This window comes from Carcharodon carcharias, chromosome 5 (assembly GCF_017639515.1).
Source record: "Carcharodon carcharias isolate sCarCar2 chromosome 5, sCarCar2.pri, whole genome shotgun sequence".
Classification (NCBI taxonomy): domain Eukaryota; kingdom Metazoa; phylum Chordata; class Chondrichthyes; order Lamniformes; family Lamnidae; genus Carcharodon; species Carcharodon carcharias.
Window position 1 is genome coordinate 119,591,718 of NC_054471.1, and position 14,262 is coordinate 119,605,979.

The window sequence follows — 14,262 nt, forward strand, 5'->3', positions numbered from 1 at the left end:
TTCAGTCCCATTAATTTTTCCAGCACTATTGTTTTAGTAATACTAATTTCCTTCAATACCTCCTTCTCATGAGACCTTTGGTTCCCTAGGATTTTGGGAAGTTATTTCCTTTGTGAAGACAGAACTAAAGTAGCTGTTATGGCGCAGCAGATGGTAAATGCCAAGCTGCTCAAATCCCAGAGGGAAACTTGAAACAGCTGCCACAATTGTTTTGCAATTTGTATTTTATTTCAAGATGCATACCTTGAATTCAGTGTTATTAAGTCTATCAAGACCTAGAGGTTTTTTACAAAACTAAATTAAACATTTATTAATAAAAGAAAAGATTTAATCACACACATAGGTCTACAAATTACTACTATAATAACTCCTAAATCCCCTAATTAATATGGCACCCAGTTACACCTCCATTAAGGCAACAGTAAAAACAAATAGATTTAAACAGACCCAGGCAAAGCACACAATACCCTGGACAGTGATATTCAAAGTGCTCTTTCTTAGCTTTGGTTCCTGTAGACAGCAACTTGGAGGCTTTTCAAACTTGTCTTAGCTCTTAGAATGCCTTCTCCCTGTACATATAACCTCATCTCCTTTATACATGTTTCTCCCTTTCAATCCAAATTTCATTGTTCCCATGGCCTAGATTTTTCCTATGGCGGGTGGGCTGGGTGGGAGCAGGTGATCAGCTGTGTGCTGCCATTTTATGCAGGCAGGCCAATTAAGCCCGCCCAGCATAACGCTCAGTGCTACCTGTGCAGGTGAGGGGCGGAAGGAGGGTTGGGGCCTGCGCTCTTTCACGCATGCGAGCAAAAGTGTGCAGCAATCTCCTGAGGCATGGATCTTCGGGGAGATTAAATACATAATAAAACATTTTAATAAATGAAGTAAAAATTTGATTAAACATGTCCCCTCATGTGACAGTGTCAGTGTCACATGAGTTGGGACATTCTTGTGAAGATGGGAAAATTTATTCAATTGTTTTATAAAAGCTTCAGGAAGCCTCATCCCACCCGCAGATGAGGTTTCCTGAAAAATGCGAAGGCCGCTTGGGCTTTAAGCCTGCCTGCCAACCTTAAGGTTGGATGGGCAGCATTCTTAGATACTTTAATTACTTTCTTAATGGCCTAAATAGGCCATTGATATTTTGGCGGGCATGCAGCTGACTCTGGCACATGCCCCCCGAATGAAATATCGCGATGACATTGGAACGCACGCCCGATGTCATCGCGTGTCAATTTATGTGTCAGCGTGTCGGGCCTGACCCCGCATGCCGACTGGAAGATTCAGCCCCATATGTTTTTGCAACTTCACTTTTCTCATAATATAAATCCTTTCATGGTATTAATTTTATTAGTAACCTTTGGGTAACGTTTGGCTTACCTTCTTATGGCCAGTTGTAACATTTTACCATCTCCTTGAAATTCAAACTAACCTAATTTATCTAAAAATGCAAATGTTCCTCATACCTCACTTTCTAAAACTTCAGTCATGTTTATGTGTTTAGCATTTCAAACTTAGCTGCCCTTTTGATAACTCAAAAGCTCCAGATCAGCTGTCTCCATTTCAACACCACCACCACCACACATACACACAGAGAAACTAATCCAAACCTCACTATTACAATAAATCGCAATAATATTACAAAAAATATTATATTTTCATGACAGTAATTGTTTAATTCCTCTGCCATTTCATTGTTCTCTGTTATAAATTCTCCTGTTTCGAACTATAAGGGACTTACATTTGTCTTCACTAATCTTTTTCTTTTTACATACTTATAGAAGCTTTTATGGTCTGCTTTCATGTTCCTTGCAAGTTTACTCTCATACTTTATTTTTCCTCTTTTAATCAATCTCCTTGTCCTCCTTTGCTGAATTCTAAACTGCTCCCAATCCTCAGGCTTGCTACTTTTTCTAACAACTTTATATTTGGATCTAATGCTATACTTAATTTCTTTTGTTAGCCATGGTTGGGTTGTTTTTCCTGTTGTGCTTTTGTGCCAGAAAGGAATGTATAACTGTTGCAATGCATTCATTTTTTTCTTAAAAATTAGCCATTGCCTATTTACTGTTCTCTTTTTCTTGAAGTTGGGTTTTGTCCTGAATGTTCACTCTCTCAAAAAAGAGCTGACTTCCATATGAGTCCTTGGAGAAAAACACAGTACTGCCTTGTTCAACAGCAAAGTGTACAGCATTGAAATGGAAAACAAAAATCATAACTTTCTGCCAGTATAATAACATATTCTGGCAGGCACTGAACACAAACTGGTAGCTCTCTGTCAGCTGAGAACGCAAGCATAGTTCTAATATAATTTGCAAATGATGGTGCTAGAACAGAAACTTATGGTACAATACTTGGCAGGACAGTCTGAAATCCCATTGCAAGTATATTTCCAACAGGAAATCTTTGTTTTTGTCATTTGTAACTAGCCATAGAAGTTCTGGGTAAGGATGAAAGATTTCCTTCCCTAAAGGGCATTGGTAAATCAGATTGATTTTTACAACAATTGGTGATAGTTCTAAAGGTTACCATTACTAAAAATAGCTTTATATTCCACCAGCTGCTGCAGTGGGATTTGAACCCAGGTTCTCAGAATTAACTGGGCCTCATGGTATTACTCATCTAGTGGCATTACCACTACACCACCATCTCCCCCAAGAGCTGTTTAAGGAAGGAGAAATATGTGAGTGAGACCATTACAAGCCAGTATAGTTCAGCAGAATACACTAAAATTGAGTCACACCAACTTATAAGATTTACTTGCACCATCACGTTCACCCAGAAGCCAACTTTAAGTGTATTTTTTCACATCTGTACTGGGGAGTGTTGGTGTCATTTCACAGGAATAATCAACCCCAATATGGTTTCACTATTGTTTTTTAGTCGTCACGGCTGAGGTTGGATTACTTCAGGATATTTTGAGTCACTACCTTCAATCATCTGCACTGTGAACATTCTGAACTAGTAATACTGCAACAGCATTAAAGATATGTGTATTATAGAGAATCCTTAGAATATAAAAGCAGATACAATGATAGATTTTATTTACAGAAACATCAGTTGTAGTCAGCTGCAAACTGAAGCTGAAATAAAGCTATTCATTTACATAAACTTATTTATAATATGAAAGCACTTACCACACATTAGGTTGTACAGTTCAATATTGTCAAATGGATCGACCTCAGTCTTATATTTGAAGCCTGGCCCATGACTTATGAAGATAGCCTGGAATTAACCAACAGGACAAAACATAGTTAGTACAAGAAGGAAAAGAAACACACAATTTTGTTTATTAAAACAAACATAGTATGTATGACATAGTCATACTCATGAAATCATACCTTACAGATATTGTCCCAGACACCACCTTCACCATCCCTCGGTATGCCCCACCCAACTGGCAGGACAGACTCTGCAGAGGTGGTGGCACAGTGGAAAAGAGTTGGGAAAGAGTTGACCTGTGAGTCCTCAAAATCAACTTCAGATCTGAAGTCTCATGGCATCAGGTCAAATATGGGCAAGGAAACATCCTGCTTATTACCACGTACCATTATCCCCTCAGCTGATGAATCAGGACTCCTCCATGTTGAACACCACGTGGAGAAAGCACTGAGGGTGGCAAGAGTGCAGAATGTACTCTGGGTGGGGGACTTCAATGTCCATCACCAAGAGTGGTTCGGTAGCACCACAACTGACTGAGCTGGCCAAGTCCTAAAAGACATAGCTGCTAGACTGTGTCTGCAGCAGGTGGTGAGGGAACCAATAAGAGAGAAAAACATACTTAACCACATCCTCACCAACCTGCCTGCAACAGGTGCATCTGTCCATGACAGTTTCGGTTGGAGTGACCACAGCACAGTCTTGTGGAGATGCAGTGCCATAATCACATTGAGGATACCTTCCATCATGTTGTGTGGCACTATCATCATCCTAAATGGGATAGATTTCAAACAGACCTAATAACTGGACATCCATGAGGCACTGTGGGACATCAGCAGCAGCAGAATTGTACTCGACCACAATCTGTAACCTCATGGTCTGTCATATACCCCATTCTACCATTACCACCAAAGCAGGGATTCAAACATAGTTCAATTGCGAGCTGTGACTAGTGGAGTTCCGCAGGAATCAGTGCTGGGACCTTTGCTGTTTGTGGTATACATAAATGCTTTGGAGGAAAATGTAACTGGGCTAATTAGTAAGTTTGCAGACGACCCTAAGGTTGGAGGAGTTGCAGATAGTGAAGAGGATTGTCAAAGGATGCAACGGGATATAGATCAGTTGGAGACTTGGGTGGAGAAATGGCAGATGGAGTTTAATCCAGACAAATGCGAGGTAATGCATTTTGGAAGGTCTAATACAGGCAGGAATTATACAGTAAATGGCAGAACCCTTAAGTGCATCGACGGGCAGAGGGATCTGGGTGTACAGGACCACAGGTCACTGAAAGTGGCAACACAGGTGGATAAGGTAGTCAGGAAGGCATATGGCATACTTGCCTTCATTGGCAGGTGTATTGAGTATAAAAGCTGGGAATTCATGCTGCAGCTGTATAGAACCTTGGTTAGGCCACACTTGGAATATTGCGTGCAATTCTGGTTGCCACATTACCAGAAGGATATGGAGGCGTTGGAGAGGGTGCAGAGGGGTTTACCAGGATGCTGCCTGGTCTGGAAGTTATTAGCTATGAGGAGAGGTTGAAGAAACTCGGATTGTTCTCACTAGAGCGACGGAGATTGAGGGGCAACTTGATAGAAGTTTACAAAATTATGAGTGGCATGGACAGAATAGATAGTCAGAAGCTTTTTCCCAGGGTGGAAGAGTCAATTACTAGGGGACATAGATTTAAGGTGAGAGGAGAAAACTTTAAAGGAGATGTGCGGGGCAAGTGTTTTATGCAAAGGGTAGTGACTGTCTAGAAATCACTGCCAGTGGAGGTGGTGGAAACAGATATGATAGTGGTGTTTAAGAGGCAGCTTGACAAATCCATGAATAGGATGGGAATAGAGGGATACGGACCCCGGAAGTGCAACATGTTTTAGTTGACGGGCAATATGATCTATGCAGGCTTGGTGGGCTGAAGGACCTGTTCCTGTGCTGTAATTTTCTTTGTTCTTTGTTCAATGAAGAGTGCAGGGGGTCATGCCAGGAGCAACACCAGGCATACCTAAAAATGAGGTATCAACCTGGTGAAGTTACAACCCAGGACTACTTACTTGTCAAACAGTGTAAGCAGCATGTGGTAGACAGGGCTAAGTGATCCTACAACCAATGGATCAGATCTAAGCTCTGCAGTCTGGCCACATCCAATTGTGAATGGTGAACAACTCACTGGAGGAGGAGGCTCCACAAATATCCCCACCCTCAATGATGGGGGAGCTCAACACATCAGTGCAAAAGACAAAGCTGAAACATTTAAAACAATCTTCAGACAGAAGTGCTGAGTGGATGATCCATCTTGGCCTCCTCTGGAAGTCCCCAGCATCACAGATGCCAGCCTTTAGCCAATTCGATTCACTCCACATGTTATCAAGAAATGGCTGAGGGCACTGGATACCTTGACAATATTCCTGCAATAATACTGAAGACTTGTGCTCCAGAACTTGCCAAGCCCCTAGCCAAGCTGTTCCTTGCTACAAGCTACAACACTGGCATCTACCCAACAATGTGGAAAATTGCCCAGGTATGTCCTGTACACTAAAAGCAGGACAAATTCAACCCAGCCAACTACCGTCCCACCAGTCTACTCTTGATCATTAGTAAAGTAATGGAAGGGGTCATCAACAGTGCTATCAAGCGACACTTGCTTAGCAATAACCTGCTCACTGATTTTCAGTTTGGGCACCACAAGGGTCACTCAGCTCCTGACTTCATTACAGCCTTGGTTCAAACATGGATGAAAGAGCTGAACTCCAGAGGTGAGGTGGGAGTGACTGCCCTTGACATCAAGGCAGCATTTGACCGAGTGTGGCATCAAGGAACTGAAAACTGGAAGTCAATGGGAATCAAGGGGATAATTCTCTGTTGGTTGGAGTCATACCTAAAATGAAGGAAGGTGGTTGTGATTTTTGGAAGTCAATCATCTCAGTCCCAGGAGTTCCTCAGGGTAGTGTCCCAGGCCTAATCACCTTCAGCTGCTTCATCAATGACCTCCCTGCCATCATAAAGTTAGAATTGGGGATGTTCGCTGATGATTGCACAATGTTCAGCACTATTCACAAATCTTCAGATATAGAAGCAGTCCATGTTCAAGTACAGCAAGACCTGGATAATATCCAGGCTTGGGCTGACAAGTGGCAAGTAACATTCGCAGCACACAAGTGCCAGGCAATGACCATCTCCAACAACAGAGAATCTAACTATTGCCCCTTGACATTCAATGGCATTACCATCACCTAATCCCCCACTATCCTGGGGGCTACCATTGACCAGGTACTGAACTGGACTTGACATATAAATACTGTGGCTACAAGAGCAGGTCAGAGACTAGGAATCCTGCGGTGAGTAACTCACCTCCTGAATCCCCAGAGCCTGACCACCATTTACAAGGCACAAGTCAGGAGTGTGATGGAATACTCCCCACCACATTTCCTCCACCACCGACACACAGTGGCAGCAGTGTGTACCATCTACAAGATGCACTGCAGAAATTCACCAAGGCTCCTTGTACACCACCTTCCAAGCCCACAACCGCTACCATGTAGAAGGACAAGGGCAGCAGATGCATAGGAACATCACCACCTGGAAGTTCCCCTCCAAGCCACACAACATCCTATCAAGGAAATATATCACTGTTCCTTCCGTGTCGCTGGGTCAAAGTTCTGGAACTCCCTCCTTAACAGCACTGTGGGTGTACTTACATCACATGGACTGCAATGGTTTAAGAAGGCAGCTCACTACCACCTTTCAAAGGCAACTAGCGGTGGGCAGTAAATGCAGGCCTAGTCAGCAACAGCCACATCCCATGAATGAATAAAAAAGGGGAAGGCATGCATTAAAAGGGAATTATTCTCCTCAGATCTTGCAAAAGAAAAATTTTTCTATTCATCAAGATGGTAGACATCTTGTCAATTTTAGTACCCACGAGGTAATGTCACAAGATAACACTCCTGTGGGTTCCTTACTTGTTGGAAGTGTGTACTGCATATTCAGATGCACATTGTGCACAGTTGTCTCATCATGGTCAGAAGCTTGTGGGCCGTGCAATCTAAACATTATGCTATGCATACCCAAAGATTGAAGTTCTCTGCTGGAAAATGGACTAATAAAATTACCTTTCCTTAGTGTCAACATCAACCAAGTGAACTACTGTCAGATGCAGAGTTTTGACCCTACTGCTCTACTTGAAGAATATGCTGAGGCTCACTTCCAACTAGACCATTATCAATTTCCCACATTTGCCATCTTTGTGATATGTCTAAGGGAGGCTGAAAGGAATCAACTAATTTCTGTGCTACAACAATTTCAGTGATGTACAATCATGCCCTGAGCCTGTGCAATTTTCCAATATATGCTCATGATGGTGGACATTTCATGCCAGGAATGCAGAATAGGGAATTATCCCAAGCATGTCAGCTGGAAACTGGATGGTTATGTGTATCAAAATCATATCATGTTTATAAAGAAAGTATTCAATCTTCACACAGGATTAGAGGAGAGCATCCCTCAATATGGCAATTGTGAGCTGTACATTCTTATACATATCTAATTACCTACTTGCATGCTTTTGTATTCATTATCGTAGCCATGATTTCCACCACCACAGAAGCGGAATGTTAATGGATCTCTGAAAATGATTTTTAAAACAGAAACTTTATAAAAGAACAGAAATATGCTCAGCACAAAAGGGAAAGGTACAGGTCATGAAGATTAATTTACTGAAAGTAATGATAGCTTCTGGTGGTGGTCCCACATGAGAATGCAAGATCAACTGAAAGATGCCTGATTTGCACAGAGTCAACACATGCTGTCAGAATCTCTGGCACCTGTCTGCTGTCCACTTCCTAGTGTGTATGTTGCCCCCGCCCCCTTGGGTCCACATGCACAGCTCTGTGAAATGATACGTAGCACAGCATATCAAATGCCACGTATCATATGGCTTGGGAAAACAGGAATTCCTAGGCAGGAGTGTCCATCCCAAATGCTTACAGGTCACTGGCCTTGTGATGGGTGAGCAGAGACTCCACCTCTTAAAAGGTGAAGTGAGAAATCCCAGATTAGGTTGGAACTTGGCGTATCTAGGTCATAGTCTATTTCAGAGTCATTGGAATTATGTTGGAGTCCACCAGAAAATCTGACAAACTTCAGCTCTTAAGTAATTACAATGGAAACTAATACCCTATACCGTGGCAATGTAGCAGCCCAATGTTTATTTCAAATTTCTCATTAACATCAACTTTATTTGTTAATACTCAATGAATGAGTGTTCACATTTATGTTGATACTTGACATGCAGATAAGAATACTCAGGCAATAATTTCAGCTGCTTGTATGGCAGCCCAGTTCAAAGTGTAATGATTTTTAGGCTCTGATGTTAATTTAAAATTCCAGAACTCACAACAGATTCAAGACACCAAAATGCTCGAATATGAAAAGCACCCAATATTAGTTAATTGAAAAATATATTTCCAGCATTTTTCATTGCTTTCCTTTCCATGTACGCTCATTGCCATAGTTAACATCCCCAAATAATTATTTTCAATGAAACAGCTCCCTTCATTCATTCCTATCTTAAAGCTTCCTGAACTGTTATCAGTCCCAGGTTACCTGTTTTAATGCTGATCACACAAAATGCTGTCAATACCTATTATATGTCACATAAAAATAGAAGAAATTTCAAAAGAAGAATGCCTTAAGGCAAAGTGCAATATTTTATGAAGCTTTCTATTATTATTCAATTCAATTGCTGCATGAACAATCAGATGGGAGCAGTATAATGATTTGCAAATTGGCTATTGGAGTGGTGTACAGTCCCCTAATTTTAACTACACAGTAGGACAGAGTATAAACGAAGAGATAATGGGAGCTTGCCAGAAAAGTACAGCAATAGGGGATTTTAATCTACATATAGACTGGAAAAATCAGGCAGAAAAAGGTGGCATAGATGAGGAGTTCATAGAATGTTTTGGGGATAGCTTCTTAGAACAGCACATTCTGGGGCTAACCAGAGAGCAAGCTATACTACGCCTGGTATTGAGCAACGAGATAGGATTAATTGATAACCTCATAGTGAAGGCACCCCTAGGTAGCAGCGATCATAATATGACTGAATTTTACATTCATTTTGAGGGAGAATCGAGTGCATCCAAAACTAATACTTCAAACTTAAATAAGGGCAATTATGAGGGCATGGAATTGGAGCTAGCTAAAGTGAACTGGCAAATAAAGTTAAGGGTAGTTCAATAGAGGTTCAGTGACAGACATTTAAAAGGATATTTCAGAATACACAGAATGGATACATTCCAATGAGAAAGAAAAATTTCAAGGGGAGGGCCCACCATCCGTGGTTAACTAAAAAATTAAAGACAGTATCAAACTCAAAGAGAAAGCACATAATTATGCAAAGACAGGTGGCAGGTCAGAAGATTGGAAAGAATATAAAGAACAGCAAAGGATAACAAAAAGATTAATAAGGAGGGAAAAATTAAAGTATGAGAGAAAGCTAGCTATTAATATAAGGATGGATAGTAAGAGTTTCTATAGATATTTAAATAAGAAAAGAGTTAACAATTTGAGCATTGGTCCTATAGAAAGTGCACTTGGGGAATTGATAATGGAAAGTACGGAGATAGCAGGTGAATTAAACAGTTATTTTGCTTTGGTCTTCACTATAGAGAACACAAGTACCATCCTGGAAATAGCAGGTAAATCAGGAAATGGAAGGGAGGGAGGAACCTGGGAAAATTATAATTACCAGTGATGTGGTATTAAGCAAATTGTTGGGGCTGTGGGCTGACAAATCCCCAGGTCCGGATGGATTTCACCCTGAGGTCTTGAGAGAAGCCGCTAGTGATGCACTCGTTTTAATTTTCTAAAAATTCCCTAGATTTGGGAAGGTTCCATTAGATTGGAAAATAGCAAATGTGATACCTTTATTCAAAAAGGGAGGGAGACAGAAAGCAGAAAACTACAAGCCAGTTAGCCTAACATCTGTTAGGTATAGTATTATTAAAGATGTTATAGCAGGGCACTTGGGAAAATTCAAGGCAATCAGGCAGAGTCAACATAGTTTTGAAAAGGAAAATCACATTTATCCATACATTGGAGTTCTTTGAAGAAGTCACATGTGCTGTGGATAAAGTGGAGCCGGTGGGTGTATTGTACTTGGATTTCCAGAAGGCATTTGATATAGTGCCACATCAAATGTTATTGTAGAAAATAAAAGTTCATGGTGAAGGGGGTAACATATTGGCGTGAATAGAAGATTGGTTGGCTAACAGGAAGCAGAGAGTTGGCATAAATGGGCCTTTTTCTACTTGGCAGGAGGTGACGAGTGGTATGCCACAGGGATCAGTGCTATGGCCTCAACTTTTTACAACTTATATAACTGACTTGGTTGAAGGGAGCGAAGGAATGGTTGCTAAATTTGCTGATGACACAAAGATAGGTAGGAAAGTAAATTGTAAAGACGACATAAGGAGGCTACAAAGTGACATAAATAGGCTAAGTGAGTGGGAAAAGATCTGGCAAATGGAGTATAATGTGGGCAAATGTGAAATCATTCATTTTGGCAGTGTCATGAAGCTATTAATGTATATATTATTGGAAAATATTTTTCTTTTAAAATGGAGGTTTAGTCTGTGGGTGTGTCCTAATTGGATTAAAGTCAAGTTAGCCTGGGTGCTTTGATGTGAACTAGTTTTGAAATGTAAGACAGATAGTGTGCATTTGCATTTTTTGAATAGAGCATTCAAGAAGTGGGGTGAAAACTGACACCCTATCTAGCAGATACCAAGCAATATGTTTACATTACTAACAAAACTAGTGCTATGATAGGGGTTTTATTGTTAGAAAAGGCTGATGATACAATGAGAATTTACATTCAATGAGTGGTGGTAAGAATAACTTGAGCAGTTTTGGGGTGTGCAGAGTAGAGACAATGTGAGATCAAAAGGTAGCTGTAAATCTCCAAATGTTGCCACAGGAACCAAAGTGAAAATAACCTAATTTTGACTTTGTAAGGTGAAAATGCTTTTCCTGGTGTCCGGTTAAGTCTATGGGTTGCTGTTACCTTAATGGAGGTTAATTTGGGAATTTGTTAAATTTGAAGCCATGTGTATATATATTTTAACCTGTGTAACTTAATAAAAAGTTTCATTTAATTTAATGTAAAACCTCGAGAACTGGTGGTCTGATTCCTGAATTTAGAATTGCACTTCAAACATAACACTTAAAATTATAGGTTATTACAATTATTTAAAGTTTCCCTCTGGGATTTTTAAATAACTCAGCTTTACCAACTGCATCAGTCATAATAGGCAGGGAAGAATAAAAAAAGAATCTTATCTAAATGGTATGAGATTGCAGAGCTCTGAGATTCAGAGGGATCTGACTGTCCGAATGCATGAATCACAAAAGCTGGTATGCAGGTACAGCAGGCAATTAGAAAAGCTAATAGAATGTTTTCATTTATTGTGAGGGGAATTGATTACAAAAGTAGGGAGGTTATGCATCAGTTGTACAGGGCATTGGTGAAACCACATTTGGAGTATTGTGTACAGTACTGATCTCCTTATTTAAAGAAAGATGTAAATGCAGTAGAAGCAGTTCAGAGAAGGTTTACTAGACTAATGCCAGGAATGGGCGGGTTGTCTTATAAGGAAAGGCTGGACAGGTTAGGCTTGTATCCACTGGAATTTAGAAGAGTAAGAGGCAACTTAATTGAAACATTTAAGATCCTGAGGGGTCTTCACAGGATGGATGTGGAAAGGATGTCTCCTCATGTTGGCGAATCTAGAATCGGGGTGACTGTTTAAAAATAAGGGGTCACGCATTTAAGCCAGAGATGAGGAGAATTTTTTTCTCTCAGAAGGTTTTGAGTCTTTGGAACTCTCTTCCTCAAAAGGTGGTGGAAGCAAAGTCTTTGAATGTTTTTAAGACAGAGCTAGATAAATTCTTGATTAACAAGGGCTTGAAAGGTTATCAGGGGTAGGCAGGAATGTGGGGTTGAGGTTACATTCAGATCAGCCATGATCTTATTGAGTGGCAGTGCAGGCTCAAGAGGCCGAGTCGCCTACTCCTGCTCCTAATTCATATGTTCATATAAAAAATGTGTTTAATTACAGAGAACACAGATATAACTATATGCATTAATCCTTTAATCAGTTGTAATTCTATAATCAAAGCATAATATTATCACCTTTCATGTAGAAGTGATTTCATAACCTTTACAATGCATTGTTTTTTTAAAGCACAGTGATCATTGTTACTCAGTCAAATCTGAAGCAACAACTTACATGAGCTGAATAACCAATTAATGCATTTTTCAATGGTTTTTGTTCATTGAAGAAAGTTGGTAAGCACACTGTGTTTCTGTAAGAAGTGCCTTGGGATCTTTAATACCCATTTAAGCAGGCCATTATAACCTCAGATTAATATTATATATCATATCTGAAGATTACCCTCAGTACTTCACTAAGAACATAAATCATTGCAATAACACAAGGCATTTAACTTCAGTCTATCCAGCCTGATTCTTGCACAAACTATGAACAAGGTACTAATCATGGACTGAACCCTATGGGCATGTAAATGGGCTCATAACAACCCGAGTGTTAGTGTTACAACTGAAAAATAATCAGGCAAGACATTTCTGGCACAGCACACCCTGACCAATAGTGTGCTAGCACGGGTGTGCCCTGTGCTGGAAGCATACAGATTAGGCAGATCATGACGGTAAACACTTTTGATGCTGATTAACAGATGATCAGCCATTTTGAATCATGCATGTCCAGTTAAAACCTTCTCATAACCTCTCTGAGTTGAACATGTAAGGAATCCCTGGACTAGTGCTATTTAAAGAGCTAATAGGCGAATTGTTTTTGAGTTATTTTTGCTGGTGCAGAGTAAGTGGAAGTGTTGTGTTCATGGTTATTGGAGGAGTTTCAGTATCTTTTTGAATTTTCAAAGCAAGGGTGCTGGGTCCTCACAAGAAAGCCAGAGAAGTTCTTTAGGCTGTCAGGAGAATGCCTGCTTCATTAAATTCCTTTTTGACTGCTGCATGATGTAGAACGGAGAACAGCAGCTGAGGGAGGAGCTGTGCTCAGAAGGAGGGGCAGGAGGACTTTCAATGGAAGGCTGAAATCACTGTAACAGGGAGTGAGCACTTTTCTGACCTCCATTTCAGCCAACAGTAGTATCTGAGGCCACTGAGATTCACCAAGGATGTAGTCACTGAACTGTACCACCTCCAATACTCTGACTTTCAGCCTCATAATCAAACAAGGACAGGCTCGCTGCCAGTGAATGCAGGACAAGGACATTGCTTGCTGCCAATAACCGCAGGACAAGGACAATGCTGCCAATGACCACAGGACAAGGTCAACACTACCAATGACCGCAGAACAGGGACAACATTGCCAATGACCGCTGGACAAGGACACTGCTGCCAATGACCAGACAACAAGGACAATGCTGCCAATGTCCACAGGACAAAGGCAATGCTGCCAATGACTGCAGGACAAGGACAATGCTGCCGATGACCACAGGACAAAGAAAAAAATGCCAATGACCACAGGACAAGAAAAACGCTACCGTTGACCACAGGACAAGGACAATGTTCACTGTCAGTGAATACAGGACAAGGACAACACTGCCAATGGCCACAGGGCAAGGACAACGTTCACTGCCAATTACCACAGTACAAGGACAACACTCATTGCCAGTGAACACAGGACTAGGACAATACTGCCAAAGACCACAGCACAATGACAATGCTCACTGCCAGTGAACACAGGACAAGGACAAAACTGCCAATGACCACAGGACAAGGACAATGCTCACTACCAGTTAATAAGGACAAGGACAACATTGCCAATTACCACGGGGCAAGGACAACACTCACTGCCAGTGAACACAGAACTAGGACAACACTGCCAAGGACCACAGGACAAGGACAAAGCTCACTACCAGTTAATAAGGACAAGGACAACATTGCCAATGACCATGGGGCGAGGACAACGCTCACTGCCAGTGAACACAGAACTAGGACAATACTGCCAATAACCACAGTACAAGGACAACACTCACTGCCAGTGAACACAG

At 41.0% G+C, this 14,262-nt stretch overlaps 1 protein-coding gene across 1 annotated transcript in view; it reads right to left on the reverse strand.

Annotated features, from left to right (window-relative positions):
• LOC121277748 (venom phosphodiesterase 2-like) overlaps positions 1–14,262 on the reverse strand; it is a 166,531-nt gene that overhangs the window by 70,122 nt on the left and 82,147 nt on the right. Inside the window, exons 15-16 of the mRNA XM_041187387.1 lie at positions 7,717–7,786; positions 3,138–3,225 (exon numbers count right to left, since the gene is read on the reverse strand). Of these exons, the coding sequence (XP_041043321.1) occupies positions 3,138–3,225; positions 7,717–7,786 (158 nt within the window). The remainder of the gene's footprint in view (positions 1–3,137; positions 3,226–7,716; positions 7,787–14,262) is intronic.